The 16,279-nt window shown below is 45.2% G+C and overlaps 1 protein-coding gene across 1 annotated transcript; it reads left to right on the top strand.

The window, feature by feature from the left end:
* Positions 1-2,464: 2,464 nt before the first annotated feature.
* On the top strand, positions 2,465-9,730 carry ATP6V1G1 (ATPase H+ transporting V1 subunit G1). The gene is made up of 3 exons (XM_081236931.1): positions 2,465-2,627; positions 6,054-6,154; positions 8,861-9,730. Exons 1-3 carry the CDS (start codon positions 2,546-2,548, stop codon positions 9,032-9,034), a joined length of 357 nt encoding a protein of 118 aa, XP_081093057.1. The 5' UTR covers positions 2,465-2,545; the 3' UTR covers positions 9,035-9,730.
* The last annotated feature ends 6,549 nt before the right edge of the window (positions 9,731-16,279 follow it).

Genomic DNA, 16,279 nt, shown 5'->3' with positions numbered 1-16,279 from the left:
CCTGCCCCTAGGTTCTTCATAACCCTTTTTTTTTTTAGATTCCACATATATGTGTTAGCATACGGTAATTGTTTTTCTCTTTCTGACTTACTTCACTCTATATGACAGACTCTAGGTCCATCCACCTCACTACAAATAACTCAGTTTCGTTTCTTTTTATGGCTGAGTAATGTTCCACTGTATATATGTGCCATATCTTCTTTATCCATTCATCTGTTGATGGACACTTAGGTTGCTTCCATGTCCTGGCTATTGTAAATAGAGCTGCAATGAACATTTTGGTACATGACTCTTTTTGAATTATGGTTTTCTCAGGGTATATGCCCAGGAGTGGGATTGCTGGATCATATGGTAGTTCTATTTTTAGTTTTTTAAGGAACCTCCATACTGTTCTGCATAGTGGCTGTATCAATTTACATTCTCACCAACAGTGCAAGAGGGTTCCCTTTTCTCCACACCCTCTCCGGCATTTACTGTTTGTAGATTTTTTGATGGTGGCCATTCTGACTGGTGTGAGGTGATACCTCATTGTAGTTATGATTTGCATTTCTCTCATGATTAGTGATGTTGAGCATCCTTTCATGTGTTTATTGGCAATCTGTATATCTTCTCTGGAGATATGTCTATTCAGGTCTTCTGCCCATTTTTGGATTGGGTTGTTTGTTTTTCTGATATTGAGCTTCATGAGCTGCTTGTGTATTTTGGAGAGTAATCCTTTGTCAGTTGCTTCATTTGCAAATATTTTCTCCCATTCTGAGGGTTGTCTTTTCATCTTGTTTATGTTTTCCTTTGCTGTGCAAAAGCTTTTAAGTTTCATTAGGTCCCATTTGTTTATTTTTGTTTTTATTTCCATTTCTCTAGGAGGTGATACCCAGCTCTTTTGATCCTCATCACACCATTAGAACTGTGTACTGTCCTCCATTGACTGAATGAATTATGTTTTCTTGAAATACCAAAAATGACAAAATTTCCCAGGAAATCATCGACTGGAATTAAAAGTTCCAGAGATCAGTCAAGTAACAGTTCTTGAATCGGGAAAGGAGTTTCTGATTTTAGCCTCCTTTTCAACCCCACTCCTAACCTCATCAAATGAAAATGTCCTGAGGCAGGAATCCAGCTCCTTCTGAAGTACAGAGATACTTCTATCTAAAAGTTCGGGCATCATTCTATGCTCGTCGTGCTTGGTGAATTCTAGATCACCTGGTCCTTTCCACAGCCCACAAGATTCTCAGAGAAGAGCACAATGGGTCAGATATTCCACCCTGCTGCCCTGGCTAGATTTATACACCTTATCTCACAGTTAACAGGGATTTGACTTCGGGCACGTTACTTAAACTCTGTGAGCTGCAGTTTGGTCAGCTACAAAATGGGGTTAATAACACTACTTCTAAGTTACCATAAGGAGTTGTCAAGCGTTTAGGACACTGCTTGTCATATTGTAAACTCAACCACTGGCTTCCTACCTCCCTATTTGTGGTGGGAGACTTCTCTGTGCCATGTTGCTCCCCCCAAATCCACATATGCATGTCGTTTTCCCCTAATCACGCTCCACCCCCACTGTCTCCCACTATCCTTTCCTGGCTAACTTCTCATTCTTCTGATATCATTTTAAATACCACTTCTTTGGGAGAGTCTTCACAGCCACCTCCACACCCCCTCTTCCTTATTCCTTCTTAGAGCAACCTGCGTTTTTCCTGCATTGCTTTACCACAGTTTGTAATTTTCCCTTTAGTTTAATCTGGTTTTGCCCATAAACTGCGTGCTCCACCAGGGACCTTGTTGGTCTTGCTCTCTGCTGTATCCCCAGTACCAACAGCGGTCTAGGGTCGCAGCAGGCATTCATCAAATACTTACAGAAAACACTAATCCTTTCCTGAACTTCGGTTAAGAAAGGGAAAACACCCTTCCTCAAATCACACAGATTAGCGGCAGACTTCACCCCAGGTCTCCCTATTCCCAATTCAGATTCCAACCCAAGAGCCTGGCAAGAATTTTAGCCTGTCCCCAAATATATTCCGAGTGCCAAAGAAAACTCCAGAAAGGGGCGGGAGTACAGCAGTGGGCAAAATAGGGGAAAGTGATTTGACTTGGCCCCTCCTCTCTGGATCTCGATGTGAGCTTACTGTAAAGGGAGGGATTACTGCAATAACGACGTCGCACAGCGGCCACAAAGATGGAACCAGAGAAAAGACAGACCTTGAAAGGGCCTTGAGCTGCGTGTGAGAAAGGAAGACAGCAACAGCAGATCCTGCGCAGGCGCAGTCAAGGAGCTCTGGTCTCCCGCCTCCGCCCCGCCCCGCCTCGCCCCGCCTCGCGCCGCCCCGCCCCGCCTCGACCCCGTCCCGCCCCGCCTCACCTTGCCTCTTCCCCTCCGAGTCACAAGACGCCAAGTGAAGTCAGCTGACGCGGCGTTGCGAGGGTCACGTGATGGTGGGCGGGGCGGCGGGCGCAGGCGCAGATCTTGGGCGGCTGGGTCAGCTGACCCGAGGGGGCGAACGCGCCGATTTAGGCCTGTCTGTGGCGTCTCGGAGACGCCGCTGCAGCTATGGCCAGTCAGTCGCAGGGCATCCAGCAGCTGCTCCAGGCCGAGAAGCGGGCCGCCGAGAAGGTGTCCGAGGCCCGCAAGCGTGAGTTTGGGGTTGGGGCAGCCAGGCGTGGCGCGAGTCCAAGAGTTGCGGGCAGGCCGCGGGAGGTGGTGGTAGGTGGGTAGGCTAGTAGATAGGGCGTGGAGACAAAGTGGACGTCCTTCTTAGGGTCTGGGGGTGTGTGTAAAGTGGATTATCCATACGGAACGCGTTCTCCCCCTTCGCACTTACTCCTTTGGGGTCCTCCGTCTCACTGTAGGGAGCCACCATCTACACTTTTGCTCAGTCTGGAAACAGTCCTTTTTGCCACGTCTCAGACCCTCCCTCGTTCGCCATGTTTAGTCAGTTGCCAAGGTTTATTTGTTAACTTTTTCTCCATCCCTGCAGCCAGCATCTTAGTTCAGGGCATCAAGTTCTTAACTTCTCCCGTAGTAGCCTAATTCGTTAGTTCCTTTCATTTGTTTTTTCAATGCTGTTAATACGTGCCAAACACAGTACCTGGGACATCTGTGGTCTTTATTGCGGTATTCAAAGCCCCAGTGAAGGAAACAGATTTGGGGTAGATTAATTGCAGGTGAGAGGAGGGCTAGAGTTGAGAAGTGTGAGGTTGCTCAAGAACTTAACAGGTGGATCGAATCTAGATTGGTGAGTGGGAGGCTTCCTCCTCTCTTCCATTTGGTTCTCCTCACTGCAGTCAGTCATACCTCTCAATTGCAAATATGACTTCCCCACCGCCCCTATAGTTAACAGATGTTTAGTGCTTGCAGAGTAAAGCCTAAATTCCTTAAGAGGGTGTAGGAGGTGCTTTTGCATCAGGCTGTGGCTTTCTTCTCTAATCTCCCTTTTAGGTACTCGCTCCAGACATAGCGATTCCTCAAAGGCACCTTGGTTGATTTCACCTGCAAGCCTTTGCACAGCTGGTTCCTGATTGGAAGAGCCTTTTCCTAGGTTACTCTTCACCCTCTAACACTTAGGCTTCTTCCGATATTAAAATTTAGGCAGTAGTTCTTGCAGGAAGCCTTCCCTGACTTCATCTTTTCCCCTCAGACTAGGCTAGGAGTCCTCCCCAAGTACCTATTCCCGTCATCACTGTGCAGTAAGCTGTTTCTTTATATGGCTCAGTCACTAGACTAAGCTCCTGGAGAATAGGGACTATGTCTGATTTAACTTTTATATCTTCAGTTTCCCATCTGGTGAGATAGATGTTTCTATTCCTATTTGACAGATGGGAAAAATGAGGCTCAGAGAAAAATGGTATGACCATACCCTGGGAAACAACATAGCTGGGGTAAAATACCCAAAACTATTAATCTTAGTAATTTCTTGGTGTTTTTTCCCCCAGAATAGGATTTATACTCTTATCCCATACCCAAGTAGATTTCAAGCATGGCTCTTTTACTTTCTCAATTAGGGGTTGTGTGGTACTCTGTATTTCATTGGAAAAGCTTTCTTTGAGAGAGCTGGAGATGGGAACAAGACTTGTATTCTTGCTCTGGTGACTGGAAGTTCTGTGTTCCTCACGGAGTATTTCTGATCATGACCTTGATGCAGTATTTCCAGAATAACTTCTCAGAGTTTGTCCTGTGATGGCTCATCAGCAGCGGAAGTTGTATCTGTTGGGAAGCATGTGAGAATATTCGGGGGAAGTGCAAGAACAGGTACTTGGCATATAGTAAGAATGATTCTGAGTGCCTTGGAGGTAGGGGCCATATTATACATCTTCCTTTATCCACTCAGGCCTGGTGCAGGGACTTGTATATCTCAGGTAGCTATTACATAGTGACTGAAAGAACTTGTTTTAAAGGAGTGAGTTTATGGCTAATATACTTCTCAGAATTTTCAGTGGTTAGGAGCAGAAGTATTGAGAAGACCTATAATTTGAAGAAGTTACTCTCTTTCTTGATCTGTAATTATGGTTGACACACCCAGTTAGGAATTGGGAAGAGGCAGTGCGTGATGTGGTAAAATGGTCCGACCCCAGTTTTTCATGAAATCATTGCTTGGATCATAAACTTTTAAAAAATTTTGTATGTGATTTGTCATTGGGAGTGAAACAAAATGCTGGCCTCCACATGTAAGGCCCACAAAAAAAACAAGATTTAAAAGAAATGATTTCCTCCTCAGATATTTTTAGGTTTTCAGAGAAGCCAATCAAATTTGACTTTGAAGATGTTTGCTGACAGGCGGAGAATGGTTTACCTTAAGTAATTAATTCAGGGAGCCATAGTTGTTGGGAGTGATCAGGACAGTGGTATTGTGAAATTATGTGGAGCTACTGCATAATGTTCAGGTTATGTTAAAATTTGTTGGTTTGGAAAAGAACCTTGCCTTTGGAATATGGCTTTGAATTTATAGCAGATGAGGAGGACAGCATGTGGGGCATTGGGATAGAAGTTGGCTCCAGCAGACCTTAAATAGTAGGCACTAAATAGTACTGGAGTAAATATATACTTGGAGAAATAGTCCTTGTGGGGCTTAGACACCTATTGATCGTTTTAGACTAGCCTCATGGAGGATTGATGTCATGGGGTCATCACCAGTTCAAAATCCTGTTGTTAATCAGGAGGTGGAAGGTTAAATTCAGTTTCATTCATCTACATGGGCTGACTGGGATTTCGGCAGTTGCTATACAATGAATTATAACAGCTTGCTTTTAGATGCAGGATGTCTTTTACTCTGAATTAAATAAATCCTCAATTGATTTTCTAGGACCTGCCCCCCTCCCCCACCATCCCATTTGGGTGTCTTAGAAGTTTGGTGAACAGGGAAACTTGGTTGATCTTGTGGCCTGTTTTCATAAAGCCTCTGATAGAACCTAGAGAATTTTTCCAGCTTTATGTTAAACTATGCTCTTCTAAAAACCAGAGCCCCTGTGTCTCCTCACTTCTTAGATGTTTGTGCAGTCTTATGTCCAGTGCTCCCCGTTCAGAATTCCTTCCCAGAACCACTTTTACTTATTTCCTTGTGCACAGGCATGGGTTTTAGTTTCCAATATTACATCATCTGTTTCATTAGTTACAGTTTAGGTTGGTGTCCCTTGGGAGTGTATTAGCCTCCCTGCTAAGCTTCTAAGCCGAGCTCCAATTGTAATCAGCATACTTAGGTGTTTACTTCTCAGGAAGAGAAAGAATTCCTTGGATGGCTAATGTCGCCCATTTTATGTTGGTTCTTAGTAGTTGAGATTGAGAGAATATTCTGACGCATTCCAAAATTTTTTGCCTCATTTTTACGGTCTACTGTAGGTATAGAAGGCGGTCCCTTTTATCTAGTCACTTCCTTCTTAAGTACAGTCTAGTTAAGTACAGGAGGCAGGAGCTTGTACTATTAGTTAGCTCTGAATTCCCTCCCTCTTCCCCATGCATGTCTCTTGAGACTATCTTTAAACTTTTGTGCTTGTTTATTAGAATTTACCATCTCAGTCTCTGCTTCCTCTTCTGCTTGTCTCTTAACCACTTCCTTTGAAAACAGGAAAGAACCGGAGGCTGAAGCAGGCCAAAGAAGAAGCCCAGGCTGAAATTGAACAGTACCGCCTGCAGAGGGAGAAGGAGTTCAAGGCCAAGGAAGCTGCGGTGGGCTCAGTTTATTTTCATCACTGCCTTAGTTTCCTGAAGCTTCCTTCTCCTTCTCTTCCCCTTAGGCTCTCAACATATCCAGCGTAGGTCAGCGATTCTGATTCTGGTAGAAATTTGAAAATTTGGTTATTGGATGCTTAGGCTGAATCTCTTAAGGTGATTAATTTTTAACTAACATTTGAATCCTAGTCTTCATTTATTCAGTTAAATTATTGAATTATTAATAGATATAATTAGATATTAAATATAGATAATTTATAGAGATAAGTTATTTAATATCTATATTGAATATAGATATTATTAAATATCTTTTGAACAGTTAATGTATGCCAGATGCTAGAGGATCAGCTGTGAACAGGAATAGACATGGCCCTCATGGAGTTAAGCATACAGTCTGGTGGTCAGGGGCACTTAGTAATAAAATGTCTGGTGGTCAAGGACACTTAGTAATAAAATGTAAGTCATGCAAACCGACGACTGAAGAGGGCTGTAATGGTCATAAACATAAATCACATGGAGCCCCACTTTAGTATAGTCACTTATCAGTAATGTAGGCTAGACCACAATGTGTAAGATGCATATAATAATACAAAAACAGATACAGAAAGTACAGAGAAAGTAGGGAAAATTCTGGAAAAGGGAAAGGATGGAGGAGGCTTCGTGGAGAAAAGAACCTTTATCAGGACTCCTGGATACAGGCAGCAGAAAACAGTTCAAACTGGTTTAAGCAAAATGGAATTTATTGACCTATATGATTGGAAGCCCAGGTAAAGGCTAAGGTTATTTTGATCTAGGAGCTTAAATAATGCTCTCAAGACTATTTCCATCTCTCATCTCTGCCTTTGGCTTTGTGGTTTTCATTCTCTAGTTCTACTGATACATTGTGGCCTCCACTAGTTCCAGGTACACACCCTCCCAGGTGCAAGTCCAGTGATTAAAGGCTCATGCCTCCCTGTTAGCATTAAGTAGGAAAAGTTTCGTTCATCTTTGCAGTGGGTGATGACAGTACTATTCAGACTTAAAATGGGTCTCTGATTCGTGAACCAGGGCAGATTGGTGCTGTAAGTTGTCCGACTGCCCACAAGACAGAGTAGAAATACTCTGGACAGGGCAGCCGTCTTGTCATCTTATTTTTGTATCATGCTGCAGTTGCTTATAGAGACAGTATCCGTGTTGCACTATAAGGATGAGCTCTGAATTTTTCTAGCAGTGTTTCATTGTAACCTCTTCACTTTTTTTTTTTGCGGTACGCGGGCCTCTCCCGTTGCGGAGCACAGGCTCCGGACGCGCAGGCTCAGCGGCCATGGCTCACGGGCCCAGCCGCTCCGCGGCATGTGGGATCTTCCCGGACCGGGACACGAACCCGCGTCCCCTGCATCGGCAGGCGGACTCTCAACCACTGCGCCACCAGGGAAGCCCCACTTGGACCTCTTTGAGCCCTGGTTTCCTCAACTGTAGAAAGGAGAGTGATAGCCTCCTCATAGGTTATGGAGGAATAGGTAACAGGTCACACGAGAGGATGCTCTGTAAACTAATGTGTTACACAAATGTGAAGGGATATAGTTGTAAGCCTTCGTAATGAGGCGACGGCAGCTTAGGTGATGAGGAGAGTCAGGCACAAACAAGTGATACCTTAAGAACCTGATGGGTCACGTTCTAAGAAAGTAGGCATAACAGTTAACAATGAGAAGACAGTGGACAGTAAAAGAAAACCTGTCCATCAGTGTGTGTTAAGTTGTAAATGGAAACTGAAGAGGTGAGACATCCATGCACTAAAAATTTCAAGCAATAAAACAGGGCAACAATGAAGGGATAGTTTCCCTCTCACCCAGACGCACAGTCCTCTTTAGAGATAACCACTGTTAACAGTTTCTTGTGTATTCTTGTAGAATATTTCTATTTGAAAGAACAGATGTCACGTATTCTTAATACTGGTGAAACCACTGTTGAACTTAAGAGCTAAAACATTAACCAGTAATGGTGAAACTGTATATTCCTCCTAAATTGTATTGCCCTTGTGTTTGTTATTTTTTAAGAGCTTTTTTTAAAAAAACAAAACAAAACAAAACACCATGGGGCTTCCCTGGTGGCGCACTGGTTGAGAGTCCGCCTGCCAATGCAGGGGATACAGGTTCGTGCCCCGGTCCGGGAAGATCCCACATGCCGCGGAGCGGCTGGGCCCGTGAGCCATGGCCGCTGAGCCTGCGCGTCCGGAGCCTGTGCTCCGCAACGGGAGAGGCCACAACAGTGAGAGGCCCGCGTACCACAAAACAACAACAACAAAAAAACCACCATGTATCTACCCCCTTTAAAACCGCACACGGAGACATATTACTAACCACCAGGCCTCAGTTGTTAGGTCTTTAGGTTCATTCCAGTCTCTGGTTAAGGCTGCACATGAGACTGTAGAGGGGTGTGACTGTGTCATTCTCCAGGATAATTTCCTGGCAGTGGAAATGCTCTGCAGTTTGTTTACCTTTTGATAGATGTTGAAAGGTCGGCCACCCAAGTGATTGTACCAACTTCTCTCAATAACCACGGGAACCCTGACTTCTCTCACGCTCTTCAGTCATGCTACTGATTATTTATATTCATTATGAGACTGGGTTTCTTCAAAAGTCAGAACATTGCTTATTAAATGTTGTTCCTGCTCAGCTGGAGCATCGTCCTGACGTTCCCTCTGTCATTGCTCCCCGACTCCAGGCTCTGGGATCCCACGGCAGTTGCAGCACTGAAGTGGAGAAGGACACCCGGGAGAAGATGACCATCCTTCAGACCTACTTCCGGCAGAACAGGGATGAAGTCCTGGATAACCTCTTGGCCTTTGTCTGTGACATCCGGCCAGAAATCCATGAGAATTACCGCATAAACGGATAGGGGAAGAGCAAAAGCACTGTGCCGTGGATTGGCATTTTAGATGCCTTCATAGAATATGAGGCTTTAGCAAGGCTTGGGTTATATTCTTGTGAAAAGGCATTAAATTATTTCTGTATATTATATAATAGGTCCCTTCACTTTTTGCAGAATAGCAGTCGTAGCTTCTTTGTACAAACTTATAGCCTATCCAAAGATTTTATCTTTTTACCTCATATTTCTTAGAAACTTAATGGGTATGTGTTGTCTGCTTTCCTATGCCTTTTCGCTCAAGTGGCATATTACGAACGCTGACTTTTTCTTTCTTAGATATAGTTTTTTTAAAAAAATTTTAAGTCATAGCTTTATGTTGCAACTCTACTTGTTCAAAAGTTAGATCATGAAGGTTCCTTCCTATGACCTTAGATATAGTTTTAAAAAAATTTTCTTAAGAAAGAAAGGGATTAAATTTTTTTTTTTCCCTAAATCTTTCTTGAAGGTCAGGGGCTTTATCTATGAAAAAGTAGTAAATAGTTACTTGTAACCTATGTAAACAGCCAGCCTTAAAATAGTCCTTTCCGGCTAAGAGAACAGTGGGTACTAGTATTGGGCTGCTTTTGGTTTCTCTTATTTAAAATTACTAGATGATAGAATTCAGGAACTTGTTGCATGTCACTACTTGGTGTACTGATACTGTACTAATAATCATTTAAAAGTCAAGACTCTGTCATGCATATTTTTCCCCTCTGCTTCATCCTCTTTGATAATGCAAAATGCACTTTGACCCAGATGTTCTGCAGAATTTCACTAAGGAAATTAAATTAGCACATGTATCACGCACATTCACATACATACTTAGAAAATATTCATGGTACGTATCTTAGCAGGAAGGAAATCACTTGTGATTTCACCCAACAACTGTTTTGAAAAACAGCAAGCAGGGGACTCCCCTGGTGGTCCAGTGGTTAAGAATCCACCTTCCAATGCAGGGGACAAGGGTTCGATCCCTGGTCAGGGAACTAAGATCCCATGTGCCGCGGAGCAACTCAGCCCTCGCTCTGCAGCTACCGAGCCTGTGTGCTCTGGAGCCTGCTCGCCACAACGAAGACTCATCGCAGCCAAAAAATTTAAAAAAAAAACCACACACACACACACACACACACAAAACAGCAAGCAACTAGTAGACCTGAAGTTTGCCTTTTCTCTAGAGCACCCTGTCCTGGGGCAGCCTTGGACAGGTTATCAAGCATATTTCCTTCCTGGTGGGCTAAATGCTCAGTGCAGTACCTATAGTAACTTCACTCTAGCACTTAAGAATTAAATGCCCTCTGGACTTCCCTGGTGGCACAGTGGTTAAGAATCCGCTTGCCAATGCAGGGTACACGGGTTCGAGCCCTGATCTGGGAAGATCCCACGTGCCGCGGAGCTACTGAGCCTGCGCTCTAGAGCCTCCCTGCTACAACTACTGAAGCCCACGCGCTTGGAGCCCATGCTCTGAAGCAAGCGAAGCCACCACAACGAGAAGCCCACGCACTGCAACAAAGAGTAGTCCCTGCTAGCCGTAACTAGAGAAAGCCCGCGCAGCAACGAGGATCCAACGCAGCCAAAAATAAATAAATTTATATGAAAAAAAATGCCCTCTGACCCACTAGAAGCTGAAAGTCTTCGGCTGCAAGATAACTTCTGGTATGTAGAAAACAATTGAAAGAACGTGCTGAAACTATGGGGGAATTAGATGGCCTTTTAAAAAATTGTATCTTACGTGACTGAGGATGGGTGGATCTCAGGCCACTTGCGTCTCTAGTTGCTGTTCCCTCTTACAGAATTCCTCATAAGAATTTTCTCTACGAGCTTTTCAATTTTTTACTGTTTAAGCACTCCAGTAAGGCTTGCCATGCCATTGAAACTGCTCGTCAGGGTCAGCAATGATGACCTAGTTGGGGTCCAATCCTTTGCCTGCTTGACCTTCAGTATCATTAGACAGGGTTGGCTATTCCTTCTTGAGCTACTTTCTTAGCCTCCCTTCTGCAGCCGTGTGCTGCCTTGCCTCTCCAGTCTCTTGCTGGTTCCCTGTCTTTTCCTGTGGTTTTGTTCTTGTATGTCTCTACATCCCCTTTTGAGACCATCTACATCCCCTTTTGAGACCGTCTACATTTCATGGCTTTGATACCATCTATATTGAAGACTCAAATTTGTATCTCCAACTCTCCTGAACTCTAGAATTCTCAGATTGCTTATTTGATGTTTTCATCTAGTTATCTAATAAGCATCTTGATCCTAATATGTCCCAAACTATACCTGGTTTTGTTAGGACTTTACTCCTGGTATTGCTAAGTGTATCCAGACCACGGTCAGCAGTGTCCTGGACCTCTACCCACTGGATGCCAGTAGTAACCTGTCAGTTGTGACAACCAAAAATGTCCCCAGACGTGGTCAAATGTCCCCTGGGGACCAAAACCACCCAGTTGACAACCACTGTTAAAGCAACAACAAAATTATTGAAAGTACCACACGATCCCTGGAACATTCTAGGTACTCAAAAAATGTTTCCTAATTTTCCAAAATTTGGTTCTCCTTTGCTCATCCTAATCATCCTTGATTATATGTCTAATAATAGCTCTTATTTGTTGGTATAGGATATACTCTGAAGTCTCAGTGGCTTAATACAACAAAGATTTCTTACAATGTTTGATACATGTTGGGTGACCAAGGCAGCTGTTCTCCATGTGGTGATGCAGTGATTCAGATCATTTCCACTTTGTGGCTCTACCATTTTAGCACATGGTTCCCATGATTCCAGAGGCAAGGGAAGAAGAAGTTGGCAAACGTGCACCAGCTCGTCTATGCTTACGTCCTGAAATAAATGACACTTGTCCTCAGCTCATTGACCCTCGTGTGTCACATGAGCCAACCTGACTGCAAGGGAGGCTAAGAAATAAGGCAGATCCTGTGGTTATTTGGTGAGTAAAAAATATCTCTGCTATAATTGCCAACAGTAGCTTTCTCCGTGCCAGCTAGTGACCACGTGCATTGTTCACGAGCAATAATACATATATATATTTTTTTGCGGTACGTGGGCTTCTCACTGCTGTGGCCTCTCCCGTTGGGGAGCACAGGCTCCGGATGCGCAGGCTCAGCGGCCATGGCTCACGGGCCCAGCCGCTCCGCAGCATGTGGGATCTTCCCGGACTGGGGCACGAACCCGTGTCCCCTGCATCGGCAGGCGGACTCCCAACCACTGCGCCACCAGGGAAGCCCCGAGCAATATTTTGAAAGGCATCTTTTTTCCCGAGTAGTGGGTCTCAACAGTGGGTTTCAAATGTTCAGTAAACCATGTTGTAAACAAATGTGCTGTCATCTAGGCTTTGTTCTAATTATAGAGCACAGGCAGAGTAGATGTAGCACAGTTCTTAAGGGCCCTAGGATTTTCAGAGTGGTCAGTGAACATTGGCTTCAACTTCAAGTCACCAGCTGCATTAGCCCCTAATAAAAGAGACTGTCCTTTGAAGCTTTGAAGCCAGGCACTGACTTCTCTCTAGCTATGAAAGTCCTAGATGGCATCATCTTCCAACATAAGACTGTTTTGTCTACATTGAAAACCTGTTGTTTAGTGTAGCCACCTTCATTCATTATCTTAGCTGGATCTTCTGAGTAACTTGCTGCAGCTTCTACATCGACAATTACTGAATCATGGAGATGGTTTCCTTCCTTAAACCTCATGAACCAATCTCTGCTAGCTTCAAACTTTTCTCTGCAGCTTCCTCACCTTTCAGCCTTCACAGAATTATACAGAGTTAAGGCCTTGCCCTGGATTAGGCTTTGGTTTTAGGGAATATTGTGGCTGGTTTGATCTTCTATCCAGACCACTAAAAACTTTCACCAGGGATTTCCCTGGTGGTCTAGTGGTTAGGACTCTGAGCTTCCACTGTAGGGGCCCGGGGATCGATCCCACCCAGGTTGGGGATCTAAGATTCCGCAAGCTGCGCAGCGCAGCCAAAAATAAATAAAAATTTTTAAAAACCAAAGTATTTCTTCTGGTTTTGACCCAGTTTCCTGACAAATAGCATGTGACTTGTCTAACTCCTTGCACATTCCTGCCAAGGACAGTGGTGTGTCTAGGCCCAAGCTCTCAACGTGCATATCTTATAGGGGAGTACTCACTGTGTGATGTGACTCCCAGGATTTCGAATCAATGTAATGGAGCCAGGAGCAATGGAACGTACTGTGGGATGTGCTTTTGGAAATACTTTTTAAGATGGCTCTAATGAGTGGCCAAGCCTAGATTTGAACCCAGGTCTGCCTGACTTTGCAGCCTGGGTTGCTGTATGACTTAGTTCAATTTATTCTATGGCAGTGTTTCAAGCAGTGTGTTTCTAAAAGAGAAAGTCAGTGACTCTACAACTGGCAGACGAGTTCCAAGAAACAGGATCTAATTTTTGACCTTTGCCTTTTCACTTACTCATCCCATGGTTCTGAGGCTCTCTCCTGTCCTCTCTGCTGCCACACTTGAAGATTCTTCCAGGCCAGGAAGAAGTTCTTTCCCTCTTGCTTCACCAAGGTTGCCAGCTAGTTGGCAGCTAGCCCTCAGACATGGGCCTGTAACCCTTGCAAACATGACAGGACGAAGGGGCAGATGCTGAGTAAGGGTGGCTTTGGCTGGGGTTTGTGGTTATTTGGATTTATCTGTAGTTGAGGCCCTGATAATTTCATTCATAGCTATTCATTCGCTAATTCAGATGTAACAATAGCTGGGGGCCAGCTCTGAGCATGGGCAGGAACAGCCCTGTGCCCCAAAGGTTTATTCTCCTTTTGGGAAAGGGGACACTGAACAATGACCATAGCGAGTGCTAGGTGTGGCCAAAGGGTTAAGGAAGAGTAACTATGAGAATGGGGGACTGGCCTGGGCTCAGGACAGGAGAGGGCTCCTAGAAGAAGGGCCCTTTCAGCTGAGATCTGAGAACGTGTCAGTTATCTGGGCAATGAGTGAGGATGAGGTTTGAGGGTTACCTTCCAGATGGAGGAGGATGGCAACCACTGAGAACTGGAAGTGAGAGCACCGGTGTAGGAGGAACTGAGAGATGGTTTGTGCTCTTGGAGCTTAGGGTTTTCAGAGGTTGGGGGACAGTGGGTAAAGATGAGTACAGGATAGGCTGCGGGGTGGGGAGGGGCTTGGGCCTACAACAGAGAGCCTTGTGAATCCATCAAGATAGCGCCACTGAAGACTGCTTTCCAGTGGACTTTACTAGGCATTACTCACCTTTTATCAGATTTCATTCATCTTTCTCCATTCTCCGTGGAGCCCCCATTCCCTCACACCATAGTGCTAGGCCTTGCCATTTGCTGTATTTTCGGAGATGCAAAAGAATTGCCCAGAAATGCAGTTCACTTTTTTCTTTTTTTAAATTTATTTATGGCTGCGTTGGGTCTTCGTTGCTGCGTAAGGGCTTTCTCTAGTTGCGGCGAGCGGGGGCTACCCTTCGCTGCGGTGCACGGGCTTCTTGCGAGCCACAACTGCTGAGCCCTCGTGCCACAACTACTGAAGCCCGTGCGCCTAGAGCCGATGCTCCGCAACGAGAACCCACCACAATGAGAAGCCTGCAGTTCACTTTTACTCAGCACTTTCTGCCAAGCACTTCATCATCTCATTTAATTCTTAAAATCTCTCAGTTTAGCAGATATTCTTATCCTTTTGTAAATGAGGGAATTGAAACTCAGAGAGGGGAACCGGCTTGTGCAAGTTCACATGCCAGTGAGTGGTGGAGCCTGGTCAGCCAGTTCCAAAGGTCCACATCTTCTGTGCCTCCTTAGCAAAGGAGGCTGATGTGTCAACGTTCAAGCTAGAGTGACAGGCAGTGAGAATGCAGAGTGAAGGTAGCTCGGCAGAAAGGGCAGGAGTATGACATCCGGCTTCATGTTGGACGTAGGCCTTGCTGGGGAGGCAGGATTTATTTATTTTAAATTAAACCTATTTTAATTTATTTATTTTTGCTGTGTTGGGTCTTTATTTCTGTGCGAGGGCCCTCTCCAGTTGTGGCAAGCGGGGGCCACTCTTTATCGCAGTGTGCGGGCCTCCCACTATCGTGGCCTCTCTCGTTGCAGAGCACAGGCTCCAGATGCGCAGGCTCAGCAGCTGTGGCTCACGGGCCTAGTTGCTCTGCGGCACGTGGGATCCTCCCAGACCAGGGCTCGAACCCGTGTCCCCTGCCCTAGCAGGCAGACTCTCAACCACTGCGCCACTAGGGAAGCCCGGGAGCAGGATTTAGATGGTGACCAGTTCACACACCTGTCCCAGGATCCCTTTCAACATCTAGTCAGCAGGTAGGAAGACTCCCAACAGCCCATGAATCTTGCTCCCATGCCCCCAGATTGTGTTTTGGGAAATTAGGCAAACTAAATAGAGATCTTGTGTGTCTTGCTCAGTGGTACCCAGAACAATGCCTGGCACTCAGCAGGCACTCGATGTCGATCTTTTGATGAATAAATGAATAATTTTAGTAGCCTGCTTCCTGGATGCTCACTTGTCTGATGAATGAGGATGCTGCCTGGGCAGCATCAGCTGCTTATTCCTCAATCACTGCTCTGCTCGTGCCCCCAAGCACTCCACCTCTGCCTCTGGCAGAGCATGAAGACAACTATATCTGCTGAAATTAAAATTGCACCCATATTCTGACTCGGCAAGTCCACTTGTAGATAGGCAGGCTGTGGCATATACCCGGCACTGTGGCTATGACCATCCCAGCAAGGCCTGTGAGCAAGAGTGGGAATTCCTCTTACATGTCCACGAGTGGAGAGAGGCAAAGGAAAAAAAGAGCCTTCCTATTACAATACATGGAGCTGTACGCACCCCTTAAAAAGAAACCAGACAGAGGGGAGTGTTCTGGCATGCGGTGAATGCCAAGGAACTTTGCTGAATGAAAAAGCAGGGTGTCCAACAGAATAGGACAGGTTCCCTTTTGTGTAAATGCACAGTGTACACATCTGTCCGTACCTTTCTATGAAAACGTACGCAAGGTTAGTGCTTTTCTCAGGGAAGGGATTAGTTGTCACTGTAGACACCCCTGAAGTCTTGAGTGATGGTGCTGGGGTGGCAGTCAACGTCTAGTGAGCGGCCATCACGTGTCCTGCAGTTGTATACACTTCACACCGATTATCTGATTAGAGCTTTACACAATCCCATGAAACAGTATCATCTGTTGTTTACAGAAAACTAAGGCACAGAGAGGTTAAACACTATAGCGAAGATGACCTAAAAAATCGGAGGCACCTGGC

Source organism: Mesoplodon bidens, assembly GCF_964165515.1.
Source record: "Mesoplodon bidens genome assembly, chromosome: 6".
Taxonomy (NCBI): Eukaryota; Metazoa; Chordata; class Mammalia; order Artiodactyla; family Ziphiidae; genus Mesoplodon; species Mesoplodon bidens.
Note: the sequence above shows the minus strand (reverse complement) of the source record. Positions and strands in the feature narration are given on the sequence as shown.